We start from the raw sequence: 14,308 nt of genomic DNA, 5'->3' as shown, positions 1-14,308 counted from the left end.
TCCTATATCTGATAGAGGGCTAATATCCAATATATACAAAGAACTCAAGAAGATAGACTCCAGAGAACAAAAAAACCCTACTAAAAAATGGGGTACAGAGCTAAACAAAGAATTCTCAACTGAGAAATGCCGAGTGGCTGAGAAGCACCTAAAAAAATGTTCAACATCCTTAGTCATCAGGGAAATGCAAATCAAAACAACCCTGAGATTCTACCTCACACCAGTCAGAATGGCTAAGATCAAGAACTCAGGTGATAACAGATGCTGAAGAGGTTGTGGAGAAAAAGGAATACTCCTTCATTGCTGGTGGGATTGCAAGCTGGTACAACCACTCTGGAAATCAGTTTGGTGGTTCCTCAGGAAATTGGACATAATACTACCAGAAGACCTAGCTATACCACTCCTGGGCATATACCCAGAAGATGCTCCAACATGTAATAAGGACACATGCTCCACTATGTTCATAGCAGCCTTATTTATAATAGCCAGAAGCTGGAAAGAACCCAGATATCAATAGAGGAATGGATACAGAAAATGTGGTACATCTACACAATGGAGTATTACTCAGCTATTAAAAATGACTTCATTAAATTCTTGTGCAAATGGATGGAATTAGAAAATATCATCCTGAGTGAGGTAATCCAGTCACAAAAGAACACACGTGATATGCACTCACTGATAAGTGGATATTAGCCCAGAAGCTTGGAATACCCAAGATACAATTCACAGACCATATCAAGCCCAAGAAGAAGAAAGACCAAAATGTGGATGTTTCAGTCCTTCTAAGAAGGGGGAACAAAATACTCATGGGAGGTAGAGGGTGGGAGGGACTTGGGAGGAAGAGAGGAGAAAGAGAGAGTAAAGGGGGGCAGGAATAGGTATGGGAGGAGACCAGAATGATATACAGAGGGTCTTGAATTTGAATACAGTGTGTAGTAATGGGAGATGGGGAACTGGGAATAGCCACCAGGAAGTCGCAGATGCCAGGACAGCAAGGGGTTCCCAGGACCCAACAGGGATGAGATTAGCTGAAATGCCCAACAAAGAGAAGGAGAACCTGTAGAGACTACATCCAGAGGTTAGACAAAGTCCTCAGTTGGGGCATGGGGCCACCCACTCATCTCCAAATTTTTAACCCAGAATGGCTCCTGTCTAAAGGAAATAAGGGGACAGAGTGTGGAACAGAGACTGAAGGAAAGGCCATCTCCAGACTGCCCCACCTGAGGATCCTTCCCATATACAGACACCAAACCCTGACACTATTGTGGATGCCAAAAGTGCTTGCTGACAGGAGGCTGTTATATCTTTCTCTTGAGTGGCTCTGCCAGAGCCTGAAAAACACAGAGGTGGGTGCTCACAGCCAACCATTGGACTGAGCACAGAGACCCCAATGGGGGAGTTAGAAAAAGGACTGAAGGAGTTGAAAAGATTTGCAACTCCATAAGAAGAACAACAATATCAACCAATGTGACCCCCAGGGACTAAACCACCAACCAGAGTACACATGGAGCGACCCATTGCTCCAGCTGCATATGTAGCAGAGGATTGCCTTGTCTGGCATCAGTAGGAGTGGCCCTTGGTCCTGTGAGGGCTCAATTCCCCACTGTAGGGTAATGCCAGGGCGGTGAGGTGGGAGTGGTGAGTGGGAGGGAGAGCACCCTCATAGAAACTGGGGGTGGGGGATGGGAAAATGAGGTTCTGGGGCAAACGGGGAAAGGGGGATAACATTTGAAACATAAATACATAGAATATCCAATAAAAATGAATAAATTGTAAGGTTTTATATATATATACAGATTCCATTCAATTCATGAGGCTCCCAGTCTTGGCTTTTATGCATTATGGTGATGCAAAAGTCATGAGCACTTAGCACAAACTATACTTTAAATTCTGAATTTTGATATTTTCTCAAGTTAGGATATGTGGCAAGATGAGCTCTTGTGAGGCAAGACAGTAGCAGTGATCTATTTTGCTACACGATAACAAAACAGTAACAATTGTGTTCCCAAGCTATATATACACAAGAGAATTGATTGCCAATATTTTGCTTATTAGATCCAAGCTGTCTAAAAATGAAAACATAGTCAAATAGTAATATAAGCTCCTTTAAAAAACAATCGCAAACATTAGGTTTTACAAGCAATCTCTCTCTCCCTCTCCTCCCTTTCCGTCTCTTCCCCCTCCTCCCCTCCTCTGCCTCTCCCGCTCCCTACCCCTCTCTCCCCCTCTCCACCTGCCCCCCTCCCTCCGTGTGTGTATGCACATACATCTTTATATAGAGTTCAGGTATGCACTTTTCTTAGTATGCAAAGAAAATCTAGGGCAATCATGAGTATTGATCCTTGACTTCTACCTTGCTTGAAACACCACATATGCCTGATTCTGCATAGGCCAGGAAAGCATCTGGGGACTCTCCTGCCTCAGCCTCCAATGTCTCCTTGGAGACACTGGAATTTCAGGTGCATGCTCCAAACCGAGCTTTGCATGGCTCCTGGGGATCTGAACTCAGCTCCTCCTGCCTGTGTGGAAAGCACTTACCCCATAGAGTCATCTTTTCTGTGGGATGAGTAAAGGGTAAAGGTGGTGATACAAGCAATGTCACCCTCACAGCTCTGCAGCTTCTGCTGTGCAGGGTCTTTATCTCTGACATTTCCTTGTCTGTCACTTCTGTCCTATTTTCCCCTTCTCCACCTTCATGGAGTAGGGTACAATATTACCCACAGCTGGGGAAGTTGGTCTGCACACGTCCTTATCCCACTCTCCCAGGATCCTTTGCCTGCATATTTTACTGGCACACAAGTAACTGTTGGACCGACAACGATAGAACTGATGATACTCTCCTGGAAATATGGAATTGGGCTGGACTCTAGAAAAATATATGCAGATTCAAAACTACTGAGTTAGCTTTAGAAAGCCAAGCTTCAGAGAAATAAAGCTAAATTACAAAAAAAAAAAAAGTAAACATAGCAATGACAAAGTGAAAATATTCCCTGGGTTCTCTGTGGTTTTGCATGCCTTATTTAATACTCCATTCCTGAATTAAGGCTGCATTTTAGTAGTTGGTTTCTACAACTAAAATAACTATTTTGAGGACACACGGTGCTGCTATTCTTCAATTGCAGCTTTTGGGAGGCAAATGAATTCCAGGCCAGTCTGAGTTAAATAGTGAGACTGTCTCAAAAGAGAAAATGAATAAAATAAAATGAATTTAAAGTGGGAAAATAAGTTTTGGTGGGTTTTTTTTTGTTTGTTTGGTTGGGGTTTTTTGGTCCAGGGGAATCCAAGCAACTTCCCAACAATATAGGCTATTATAGATGCCTTTGGTTTTTCTCTCAGAATTTGGAGATAATTTCCGAAGACACCATATACTTTGGAAATGGGACTTGGATGAATCAAACTGAACCTGATCCAAAGGTCCTGAGCACTAGCCTTCTTGGTGCTGCAAGGAGTTATGCCAACTACTAAGAAAGAAAAATCAATCAGTAGGTCCATGAAGTTGTGATGTCTACAGACCATAACAATGACCAACACAGCAAGATATTGCTGGAGGTACAAGGGTGGCTCCTATCTCCTGTCTCCCTCATACCTGATCCTGCCCCAACTTTCCTCTCTCCCTCCTCTCTCCTACCTACATTCCTCCCTCCCTCCCTCTGCCTCCCATGGTTATTTGGCTCACCCTTCTACGAGGGATTGAAGCATCTTCACTTGTGCCTTCCATCCTGTTAAATTTCTTTTGTTGTTGTTTTTGGTTTTGTTTGTTTGTTTGTCTGTTTTTTCGAGACAGGGTTTCTCTGTATAGCCTTGGCTGTCCTGGAACTCATTCTGTAACTTGTTAAACTTCTTAAGATCTGTGGTTGTATCATGGGTATCGTGTACTTTTTGGCAAATATCCACTTATAAGTGAGTGCATGCATCAGGAGAATGAATGAAATATGGAGCTGCTGGGGTCGGATTAGGGGAACCTCTAGAAAGTTCTAGAGACCTGGGATGTGAGAGGTTCCCAGGACTCAGTAGGCATGACCTTAGCCAAAATGCCCAACAGTGGGGAAGGAACCTGAAGTGACCACCACCAGTAGATATACAGGTAGAGGGATGGGTTCACCAACCTACCTTAAAATTTTTTGACCCAGAATTGTTCCAGTCTAAAAAAAAGAAAGAAAAAAAAAAAAGAAAAAAAATGCATGGACAAAAATGGAGCAGAGACTGAAGGAAAGGCTCCAGTGATCGGTCCATCTCATGGGCAGGCAACAAACCATGACACTATTGCTGAAGCCATCTTGTGCTTGCAGACAAGAGCCTAGCTCTAGCATGGCTGTCCTATGAGAGACTCTACCAGCAGCTGACTGAGACAGATGCAGATACTTACAGCCAACCATTGGACTCAGTTGGGGACCCCTATGGAAGGAAGAGTTGGGGGAAAGAATTTAAGGAGCTGAAGGGGAGGACAACCCCATAGGAAGACCAACAGTATCAGCTAACCTGGAACCCTGGAAAATCCCAGAGACTAAGCCAAAGATCATACGTGGGCTGGTCCATGGTCCCCAGGATATATGTAGCAGAGGACTGCCTTGTCTGGTCTCAGTGGGAGAGGATTCTCCTAATCCTATAGAGACTTGATGTCCCAGAGAAGGGGGGATGGTGAGGGGTGAGGAAGTGGGAGACCACCCTCTCAGAGGGAAAGGAGATGGGGAATTGGTGAAGACTCTGTGATGGGGGTGGGGGGAACAGACAGAGGGGGGCAACAATTGGATCTAAAGTAAGATAATTAAAATATAAGTAAAAGAATGAATTTTAAAAAGGGTGGTTCTTACATCTTGATGGAAACTGCTGAATAGTTGGACTAAAGGCTCATACAACAGAAGTGAAATAATGCTTAGTACTGTACACCTAGCCAACCAAGCTTGGCTGATGAACCTATTTTTCTAAACCAGAATAGTATCTAATTGCAATTTTAATCCTTATCCTTATACCCAGAGATAAGTGTAGCTTTCAGCTCTTATCAAAGATGATTCTTTGTGCAGCAATGACTATTACAAAAGCTACAACTAGCCAGTACTCAGAGAATAACAAACCACTGCATATACCCAGCACTACAGATATATTTAAAATATAATCCCTCCACCTAAGGCTCATGGGGTGATGGTTGAAAGATTTTAAGAGCCAGAGAGAACCAGGATACTTGCTTGCAGATTGAGTTTTCTATATATGATAGGGAAGCTGAACCCATGAATCCTCAACTATATGTTTGCAAAAATAGGATCTGAAAAATAACAGCACCAGTCCGCATGTAAAATGTTGAAGGGGAGCTTTCATGGGCCCCACTCTTACATGAAGAGATATTAAGCAATTATGTCTGACAAGAGAGAGAAATTAGCTTTCCGGTCTCTCTGAGCTTCTGTCCTGAGCAAACCTTGGGCGCAAGCTCCTCAGCCAGTCCCACAACACTCAGAGGAAGCTCCACTCCCAGGTGCTCTAATACGCCCAGGATCAGAGGTGAGGAGGATCCATCATCTGTCCCAATATGGGGAGTAACTGGGACCAGCAGGACCCAGGCACACAGGAACTCCACCAGCCCAGTGGCTTGGGTTGCTTCCGGTCTGTCTGGGCTGGTGCCCTGAGCAGACCCTTGAGGGATAAGTACAGCAATCCATTCACAAAACCTATGGCCCATATTGTATCTTTGTACAGGGACAAAGATAGAACAGAGACTGAGGGAATGACCAACCAAAGACTTCCCTAAATTGAGACCTATCCCATAGGCGAGAACCAATCCTTAACACAATTAGTGATACTCTGTTATGCTTGCAGATAGGAGCCTAGCATGACTGTCCTCTGAGAGGCTCCACCCAGCAGCCAAGGGAAAGAGATGCAGAGACCCACATCCTAACATTAGATGGAGCTCAGGCAGTCTTATGGAAAAGTTGGGAGAAGCATTGAGGGACCTGAAGAGGACAGAGCTTCCACAGGAAAACCAACAGAGTTAACCAACCTGGACCTTTGGGGGTTTCCAAGGACTGAATCAACAACAAAAGAGTGGGCACAGACTGGATCTAGGCCTCCTGCATATATGTAGCAGATGAGCAGCTTGATCTTCATGCAGGTCCCAATAACTGGAGCAGGAGCATTGCCCAAAACTGTTGTCTGCCTCCCTGTGGATCCCTTCCCCCTAAATGGACCACATGGGCTGGTCTAATTGTGGAAGATGTGCATAGTTCCTCAATGACTTGACAGAGACTAGATTAGTGTGGGTGAGTGACATTCATAGGGGCACTTCCCAGAGAACAGGAAGGTGGATTTAGGGGGAAGACTTGTATAAAGGGGTACTAGGAAGAAAGGGGGGCATATATTGGGATATAAGTGAATAAATAAATACACTTTAAAAATTAAAAAATGACTAAATATTAGTTCATAATATCGAACAATACATATCTTATTCTCAGACAAACAAACAAACAAACAAAAAACCCACAGAACGGAGGACTTGCTTCGGCCCACAAGCTTCAGTAGGCTAACCAAAAGGTACAAACTCAGAGCAGAAAGGAAGTTCTTGGGTGCTTCCACCCAGCTGTGTAAGGGAGTAAACATTTACTGAGATAGAAACTGATGAGACATCCACAAAGAGAGAGATGTTCTGACTGGGGGTCTGCACACATGCTCAAAGAGAGCTATAGTGCTGCAGGTTTGGGAGATTCACAACCCATGTGAGGATGAGTTTCCTGGAGATGTGGCTGCATTTGAGTTATCTGTGTTTGTCATAAGTAACCCCTCACAACATGTTTAGTAGACCTCAGAAAAATTCAGTTCACCAAAATGGACATAATGCAATAGTTGTTCTTGGTCTGTTGCTCACTTCTTTTCTGGATCAAATAGACATGCATGTTGTATTTCTCCATGAAAAGTCTGTCACATAATAGCTGAGACAAGACCTGATTTATTTATTTTTCCATGTGTAAGATGTTTAATTGAGAGGGAGAGAGGGGGCAGTAGGGGAAAGAGAGGAGGGAGAGAGAGAGCAAGACCTGATTTATTTTATGAAGCCAATGCTGCTAAATTTGGCAATGCAGGCCCATGAGTATAAGAATTGCTTAGATCACTCTTACCTGTGTTTACTGTGATGTTTTCTCTAGGAATATCAATTATCCACTCAAGCCGATCACTGAACTTGAAGAAAGAAGAAATCAGATTACATTATTTTGCAATGTTAATAATGAAACTTATTTTGGCATATTTTGCCCAATGCTTTAAAAATAAAATTAGTCAACAATATCCAAAGATATCTATATGTATGGCTATAAGGAAAGGATTTTCACTAGCAAATTTCACTGTAAGGGTTTTTTTTCCCATGTACACTCACAGAGGAGTGAAATGACACAAACTCAAGGACATTTTGCATCATTGTTTGTTGTAGCAGATTGATAGCACTGTTAATAAGACATATAATTATGTAGCTGCATAGAGCAACCCAAGAAGCACAAAGCTGAATCATCATTGACTTGATAAGTTATCAAGGAATGGGGTTGGCAGAACATTTGGAATTTCAAGAAGCAAATTCTAGGAAAAAAAGAACAATAAGAATGGGAAGTTCTAAGATTTATAACAGAAAACATGTGTAAGTCCTCCTGCTACACCAGTCCAGAGAACACTCCAGAACAGCCTTAAAAAGAAAAGCAATAGAAAACAAAATCAAACCACAGATATAGTAACCATCAGAAATACGGGTTAGAGAATTTGCAGGATTTTTTCATTGTTTCCAAGGAAATCATCTGCCTTTTAAACTAACAGTAAAAATAGCACCTCTTAGAAGAACAAACCAGAGTCCAGAGTCAACACAAGGTAGCTTCAGTGTCCAGCATTCAACAACAACAAGAAGAAACACGATAGGGAAGTAAACAGACAAATGGAACGGATATTATGGGGAAATGAAGACACTCAGTCGACTCAAGTTTCAGCTAACAGACAATGGATTAAATGTTGTTCTTACAAATCTGTGCAAGACACATGAAACTGTCCTAAAGAGCGAATGCCTAGGTAATTCCAAACTGTAGCAAAGGTACACAGGCAAAACCACATGCAAACAATAAGACGGTGAGGATGGTAACTAAAGCAAACCATGCTAAGTAGGATCAATGGGAGACTGAATACGATCGGTAAAGAAAACCTGAATTTAGAGATATATTCAAGCGACCCAATAATACAAGAGAAGAAAGCAGGAGCATGGCTGAAGACAGTGACAATGTATGACAAATTTTAAAAAGTTAAAGGGGAATTTCATTATTTTTACCATAAGTCATGAGATACTTCCTCAAATGAGAAGAAAACAACATTACAGAGTAAAACCGAGAACAAAAATGATACATATTTGGGAGAGTATATTTAACCTAATGCAAACTTTACACAATATGTACTTTTATGGAAATACCATCTGATACCCCACTAATGTGTACAATTTTTATATCTTTATGCATCAATTAAATTTAGAAAAAATGAAAATGTCTTTTAAAAATCTAATAGTTTTAGAATCTTGTGGGACAACATCTTGCCTGACAAAATTTGTAGAATTCAAATCCTAAAAAGGAAACAAACAAACAAACAAACAAAGGAGCAACAAACAATGCAGAAATAATTTTTCAGGGCTTTCAACATTTGGCAGACACAAAATAAGGAACTCAGATATTCAGTCAAGAAGGTAAAAAGAAGTGGCTCAGGATCCTTCTGGTCCCACAACACCCAGAGGAAGCTCCACTCCCAGGTGCTCTGACAATCTCAGGATCAGAGGTGAGGAGGACCCAACATCTGTCCCAACACTTGGACATATTAGTAGTGATGTATTATTTTGAAATATACAGTTAATACGTTTAGAGTTATTTAAAATTTATATTGAGAGAAACGTATGTATTTTCAGTATTGCTGTAGACAAGCATCTACATAAGATTGTTAAATTGATTGTTGTCTTATATCAAGCAACTTTTATAATATTCATTTTTATTGTTATAATATTTTATAAATTTTAAAGAATATGACAAAAAAGATATTGTAGGTATTGAAGGGGGGTCTCTGGGAGGAGTTGGGGTGCAAAAGGAAAACAAGAATGTGATTTAATTCTATTTACTTAAAATATGTTTTTAAATGTTAATAAATTCAGATAAATTGAAATCATGTAACTTTTCTCAATATCATTCAATAAAACTTAAAAAAAAACAAAAAGAAAAAGAAAAAATTAAAGAATGTAAAAAAAGGTAGAAAGAGAAAATTTTAAACGTGCAGAAAAGAGTGACAAATTACATACAGATAGAGTGATTAAATTTAAAGCCAACTTCTTATCTAGAAACAACAGTGACAAGTGACTTTAGAATGGGGTGTTATAAGTGCTGAAAGAAAATTAAGTCAATGAGAAATGGTATATCTGACAAAACTATCTTTCAAAACTTAGGTGACTAGTAAAAATCTGTTAGAAGTCACAATATGTTTAGCAAAGTTGTAAAAGAAAAGTACACAAAATTGAAAAGTTGGGAATAGATTTAATAGTATAAATAAAAACAAATGTCCTCCATGGCATTGTTGGCATAAATCAAAGATCTACATAAACAGAACCATGTCTCACGGTTATCAGTTGGAAAGTCTACATTATAAAAATGGCGGTGTTAACCATGTTTATTTGCAGATTGAACACAGTCCAAGCAGACTCTTTTGTAGTCACTGGCAGGGTTGTCCTAAAACTAAGGAAATAAAAGAGACTCAGACTAGACAAAAAACAATCAACTGAAGAAGAGTGAATTAAGGCTTCTTGAAAATGTAGCACAATGCCACGATATTAAGATCACATGGTATTAACATAAGGGTTAGCCATGCAGATCAGAGCACTAGTATAGCTTTCAATAGAGATGGTGAAAACATTCCATCAAATAATCAAAAAATCAAACAAAGGATCCTCCTCAATGTAAGATGATAGAGTGTACTCAAAACAGTAACTAAAGCACCCTGGGGCTCTGCCCACGTGCTGCAGCTCTCAGAATGGCCATGATGCACTAAAAGAAAAGTCCCTAGTCACCAGGAACAACTGTGAGGGTCCTTCTCATAGCTATCAGAGTGGTTAAGATCAAAAACTTAAGATAGTACGAGTTGGCGAGGATGTGGAGCCAGGGAAAAACTCCTCTACCACAGGTGGGAGTCAAATGTGTACAACCACTTTGGAAATCAATTTGGAGTTTTCTCAGAAAACTATCATCACTTTAATTATGTTCTAATTATTTGAAAAAATCAACAGTATATTATAACATACTGTATTACTAAATTTAAAATATTTGTAGAGATACAACATTACCGATTTTATAACTTGTAAAAAGACATCCAATAAGAAAGAGCGTGCTTCTTGTAAATAGCATACCATAGAATAAAACAAATCATAATTACCGGAGTTAATTTAAAATGGTAGCCACCGTAGTATGTACTGTTCATAATTATCATGTTGGGAGCAAGGCCTCCTGATGTAAAAAGACCCAAAATTTCTCTTGAAGGACTTTCGTTTTCATTTCGGAAGAAACAGTAGACTTTCTTTAGGAAAGAAACAAACATAGCAAGCAATGAGACCTTGATATGAAGAAACAGAATTCATTACCGAGGAAAAGTCTTCACTGCTGGTGAAGACTGCTATCTTTAGTGGGTCCCATCTCCATAGGGAAAATCTCTATTTACGAAGCACGTCCTGAGAGTTCAGTAACTTGTCAATTGTCCTAAGGTTTTTCACTTCATCCTTGTAAGAGTGTTCTTAGTCATAAAAACAGTGAGCTTATATTTTTCATACTCAGAAAATGAAAATTATGTAGTCACACATTTGAAAAAAATGATTTTATTATAAGAGTTGTTTTCTGGCAAAGTAAAAAAAAAAAAAAAAGGTAAATAATTATCCATTGCCCAGTTTTTAAAAGGATGTGGAAATATCACTCCATGAAACAAGAATTTTCCTGAAAAGCCTAGAGAGACACTGAGATCTGTCTGTTGGTGATCCTACTAAATACAGACACTGTTATGGATGCCAAGTGCTTGCTGACAGGGGCTTTTTTTAATTAGATATTTTCTTAATTTACATTTCAAATTATATCTCCTTTCCCGGTTTCCCCTCTGGAAAAACAAAAAACAAAAACAAAACAAAAAAAAAAAAAACCCTGTTCCCTCCCCCTCCCCCTGCTCACCAACCCACCCTCGCTGGCTTCCTGACCCTGGCATTCCCCTCCACTGGAGCATAGAGCCTTCACAGGGCCAAGGGCTTCTTCTTAAACCTGTCTCTTGAGCTGCTCTGCCAGAGCCTGACAAATACAGAGGTAGATGGTCACAGACAACCATTGGACTGAGCACAGGGACCCCAATGGGGAAGTTAGAAAAAGGACTGAAGGAGGAGAAGGGGTTGCAACCCCATAAGAAGAACAACAATATCAACCAAACAGACCACACCCACACACCCAGAGCTCCCAGGAACTAAACCACCAAACAAAGAGTACACATGGAGGGACCCATGGCTCTGGCTGAATATGTAGCAGAGGATGGCCTTGTCAGGCATCAATGGGGGGAAAGGCCCTTAGTCCTGAGAAGGCTCAATTCTCCAATGTAGGGGAACATCAGGACTGTGAGGTGGGTGTGGGTGGGTGGTTGAGAGAACATCCGCATAGAAACAAGGAGGAGGAGGATTGGATAAGGGGTATTCCAGGGGTGGGAGGAAAACAAGAAAAAGGATAACATTTTAAATGTAAATAAAAAAATATCCATTAAAAATAAAAATATTTTGTCAATGCTGGACTATAGAATGTGAAAAGAATTTCACCGTTCTGATTTGCATTTCCATGATGACTAAGGATGGTGAACATTTCTTTAGGTGCTTCTCAGTCATTTGAGAATTCATTGCTTAGCTCTGTATTGCATTTTTTAATAGGGTTATTTTAGTCATCAGGGAAATGCAATTCAAAACAACCCTGAGATTCTCACTTTAGTCAGAATGGCTAAGATCAAAAACTCAGGTGACAGCAGATGCTGGAGAGGTTGTGGAGAAAGAGGAACACTCCTTCATTGCTGGTGGGATTGCAAGCTGGTACAACCACTCTGGAAATCAGTTTGGTGATTCCTCAGGAAACTGGACATAATACTATCAGAAGACCCAGCTATACCACTCCTGGACATATACCCAGAAGATGCTCCAACATGTAATAAGGACACATGCTCCACTATGTTCATAGCAGCCTTATTTATAATAGCCAGAAACTAGAAACAACCCAGATATCCCTCAACAGAGGAATGGATACAGAAAATGTGGTACATCTACACAATGGAGTATTACTCAGCTATTAAAAATAATGAATTTATGAAATTCATTATTTTTCATTCTAGGAAAATGGATGGATCTGGAGAATATCATCCTGAGTGAGGTAACCCAATCACAAAAAAACACACATGGTATGCACTCTCTGATAAGTGATTATTAGCCCAGAAGATCAGAATACACAAAGTACAATCCACAAACCACAAGAAACTAAAGAAGGAAGACCAAGAAGAAGGAAGACCAAAGTGTGGATACTTCATTCCTTCTTAGAAAGGGTAACAAAATATCCATGGAAGGAGTTGCAGAGACTAACTATGAAGCAGAAACTGAAGGAAGGACAATTCAGAGACTCTTCCACCTGGGAATCCTTCCCATATTCAATCATCAAATCCAGACACTATTGTGGATGCCAGCAAGTGCTGGCTAACAGAAGCCTGATATAGCTGTCTCCTGAGAGGCTCTGACAGTACCCAACTAATACAGAAGTAGAGGCTCACAGCCATTCATTGGACTGAGTACAGGGTCTCCAATGAAGGAGTTAGAGAAAAGACCCAAGGAGCTAAGGGTTTGCAGCCCCTTAGGATGAACAACAATATGAACTACCTAGTACCCTCAGAGCTCCCAGGGACTAAACCACCAACCAAAGAGTACACATTGTGGGACTCATATCCCAGATGTAAATGTAGGAGAGGATGGCCTCACCAGTCATCAGTGGGAGGAGGGGTCCTTGCTCTTGTGAAGGTTCTATGCCCCAGTGTAGGGGTATGCCAGGGCCAGGAAGTGGGAGAGAGTGGGTTGGTGAGCAGGAGTAGGGGGGAGGGAACAGGGTTTTTTTTTCCAAAGGGAAACTGGGAAAGGAGATATTATTTGAAATGTAAATAAAGAAAATATCTAGTTAAAAAAATAAAGTACACCGATAAATCTAATTCAGTATTTTCTTCTATAATCCACTATCTTTTAGCAACATCATATACAGCAGTTCTTCCTACCTCACTGGCATTTAAAAATTAGTAAAACAAGTTAATTAAAAAGTTTATAAAGCATTAAAAAAAAGAAAAGAATTTCACCAACCCTATATCCAACAGGGGACTAATATCCATAATATATAAAGGATTCAAGAAGTTAGACACCGCTGGGCAGTGGTGGCACACGCCTTTAATCCCAGCACTTGGGAAGCAGAGGCAGGCAGGCAGGCAGATTTCTGAGTTCGAGACCAGCCTGGTCTACAGAGTGATCTAGGACAGCCAGGGCTACCCAGAGAAACCCTGTCTCAAAAAACCCAAACCCCCCTCCAAGAAAAAGAAGTTAGACACCAAAAAACCAATTAACCCAATTAAAATAATGGGGAAAAGAGCTAAACAGAAAATTCTCAACAGATAAATCTCTAATGGCCTAGAAACACCTAAAGAAATGTTCAATGTCCTTAGTCATCAGAGATATACAAACCAAAACAACTCTGAGATTCTACCTTATACCCAAGAGAATGGCTAAGACCAAAAACTCAAGTGACAGCACATGCTGGTAAGAATGTGGAAACAGGGACCACGGCTGGTGGGAGTGCAAACTTGTACAACCAACGTGAAAATCCATTTGGTGATTTCTCAGAAAATTGGGAATAGTTCTACCTCAACACTCAGCTAAACCACACCCTGGCATATGCCCAAAATATGCTCCACTATACTACAAGAACATTTGTTCAAAAGTGCTCATACAAGTTTTTTTTTTTTTTAGATATTTTCTTTATTTACATGTAAATTTCTCCATTCCCAGTTTCCCCTCCAAAAAACAAACAAACAAAAACAAGAACAAACCCCTGTTGTCTCCCCCCTCCCCATGCCTGCCACCCCACCCTCTCCCACTTATTGGCCCTGGCATTCCTCTACACTGGAGGACAGAACCTTCACAGGGCCAAGGTCCTCTCCTCCTATAGATCATCGAATTTGCAATCCTCTACTGTACACATGCTGCCAGAACAATCAGACCCACCATGTGCAGTCCTTG

The 14,308-nt window shown here is 40.7% G+C and overlaps 1 protein-coding gene across 4 annotated transcripts in view; it reads right to left on the bottom strand.

Annotated features, from left to right (window-relative positions):
- Positions 1–14,308, bottom strand: part of Catsperb (cation channel sperm associated auxiliary subunit beta) — a 123,546-nt gene that overhangs the window by 92,972 nt on the left and 16,266 nt on the right. For 3 of the 4 annotated variants that reach the window (XR_004114351.1, XM_031356479.1, XM_031356478.1), the window contains 2 exons: positions 10,411–10,551; positions 7,101–7,161 (listed from right to left, as the gene is read on the bottom strand). Coding sequence is in view for 3 of the 4 variants with exons in the window: in XM_031356479.1 (XP_031212339.1) it covers positions 7,101–7,161; positions 10,411–10,551 (202 nt within the window). In the remaining variant the exon portion in view is untranslated. The remainder of the gene's footprint in view (positions 1–7,100; positions 7,162–10,410; positions 10,552–14,308) is intronic. The other variant, XM_031356480.1, reaches the window with a different exon arrangement.

The sequence above is a fragment of the Mastomys coucha genome, unplaced genomic scaffold, assembly GCF_008632895.1.
Source record: "Mastomys coucha isolate ucsf_1 unplaced genomic scaffold, UCSF_Mcou_1 pScaffold6, whole genome shotgun sequence".
NCBI classification, from domain to species: domain Eukaryota; kingdom Metazoa; phylum Chordata; class Mammalia; order Rodentia; family Muridae; genus Mastomys; species Mastomys coucha.
Note: the sequence above shows the minus strand (reverse complement) of the source record. Positions and strands in the feature narration are given on the sequence as shown.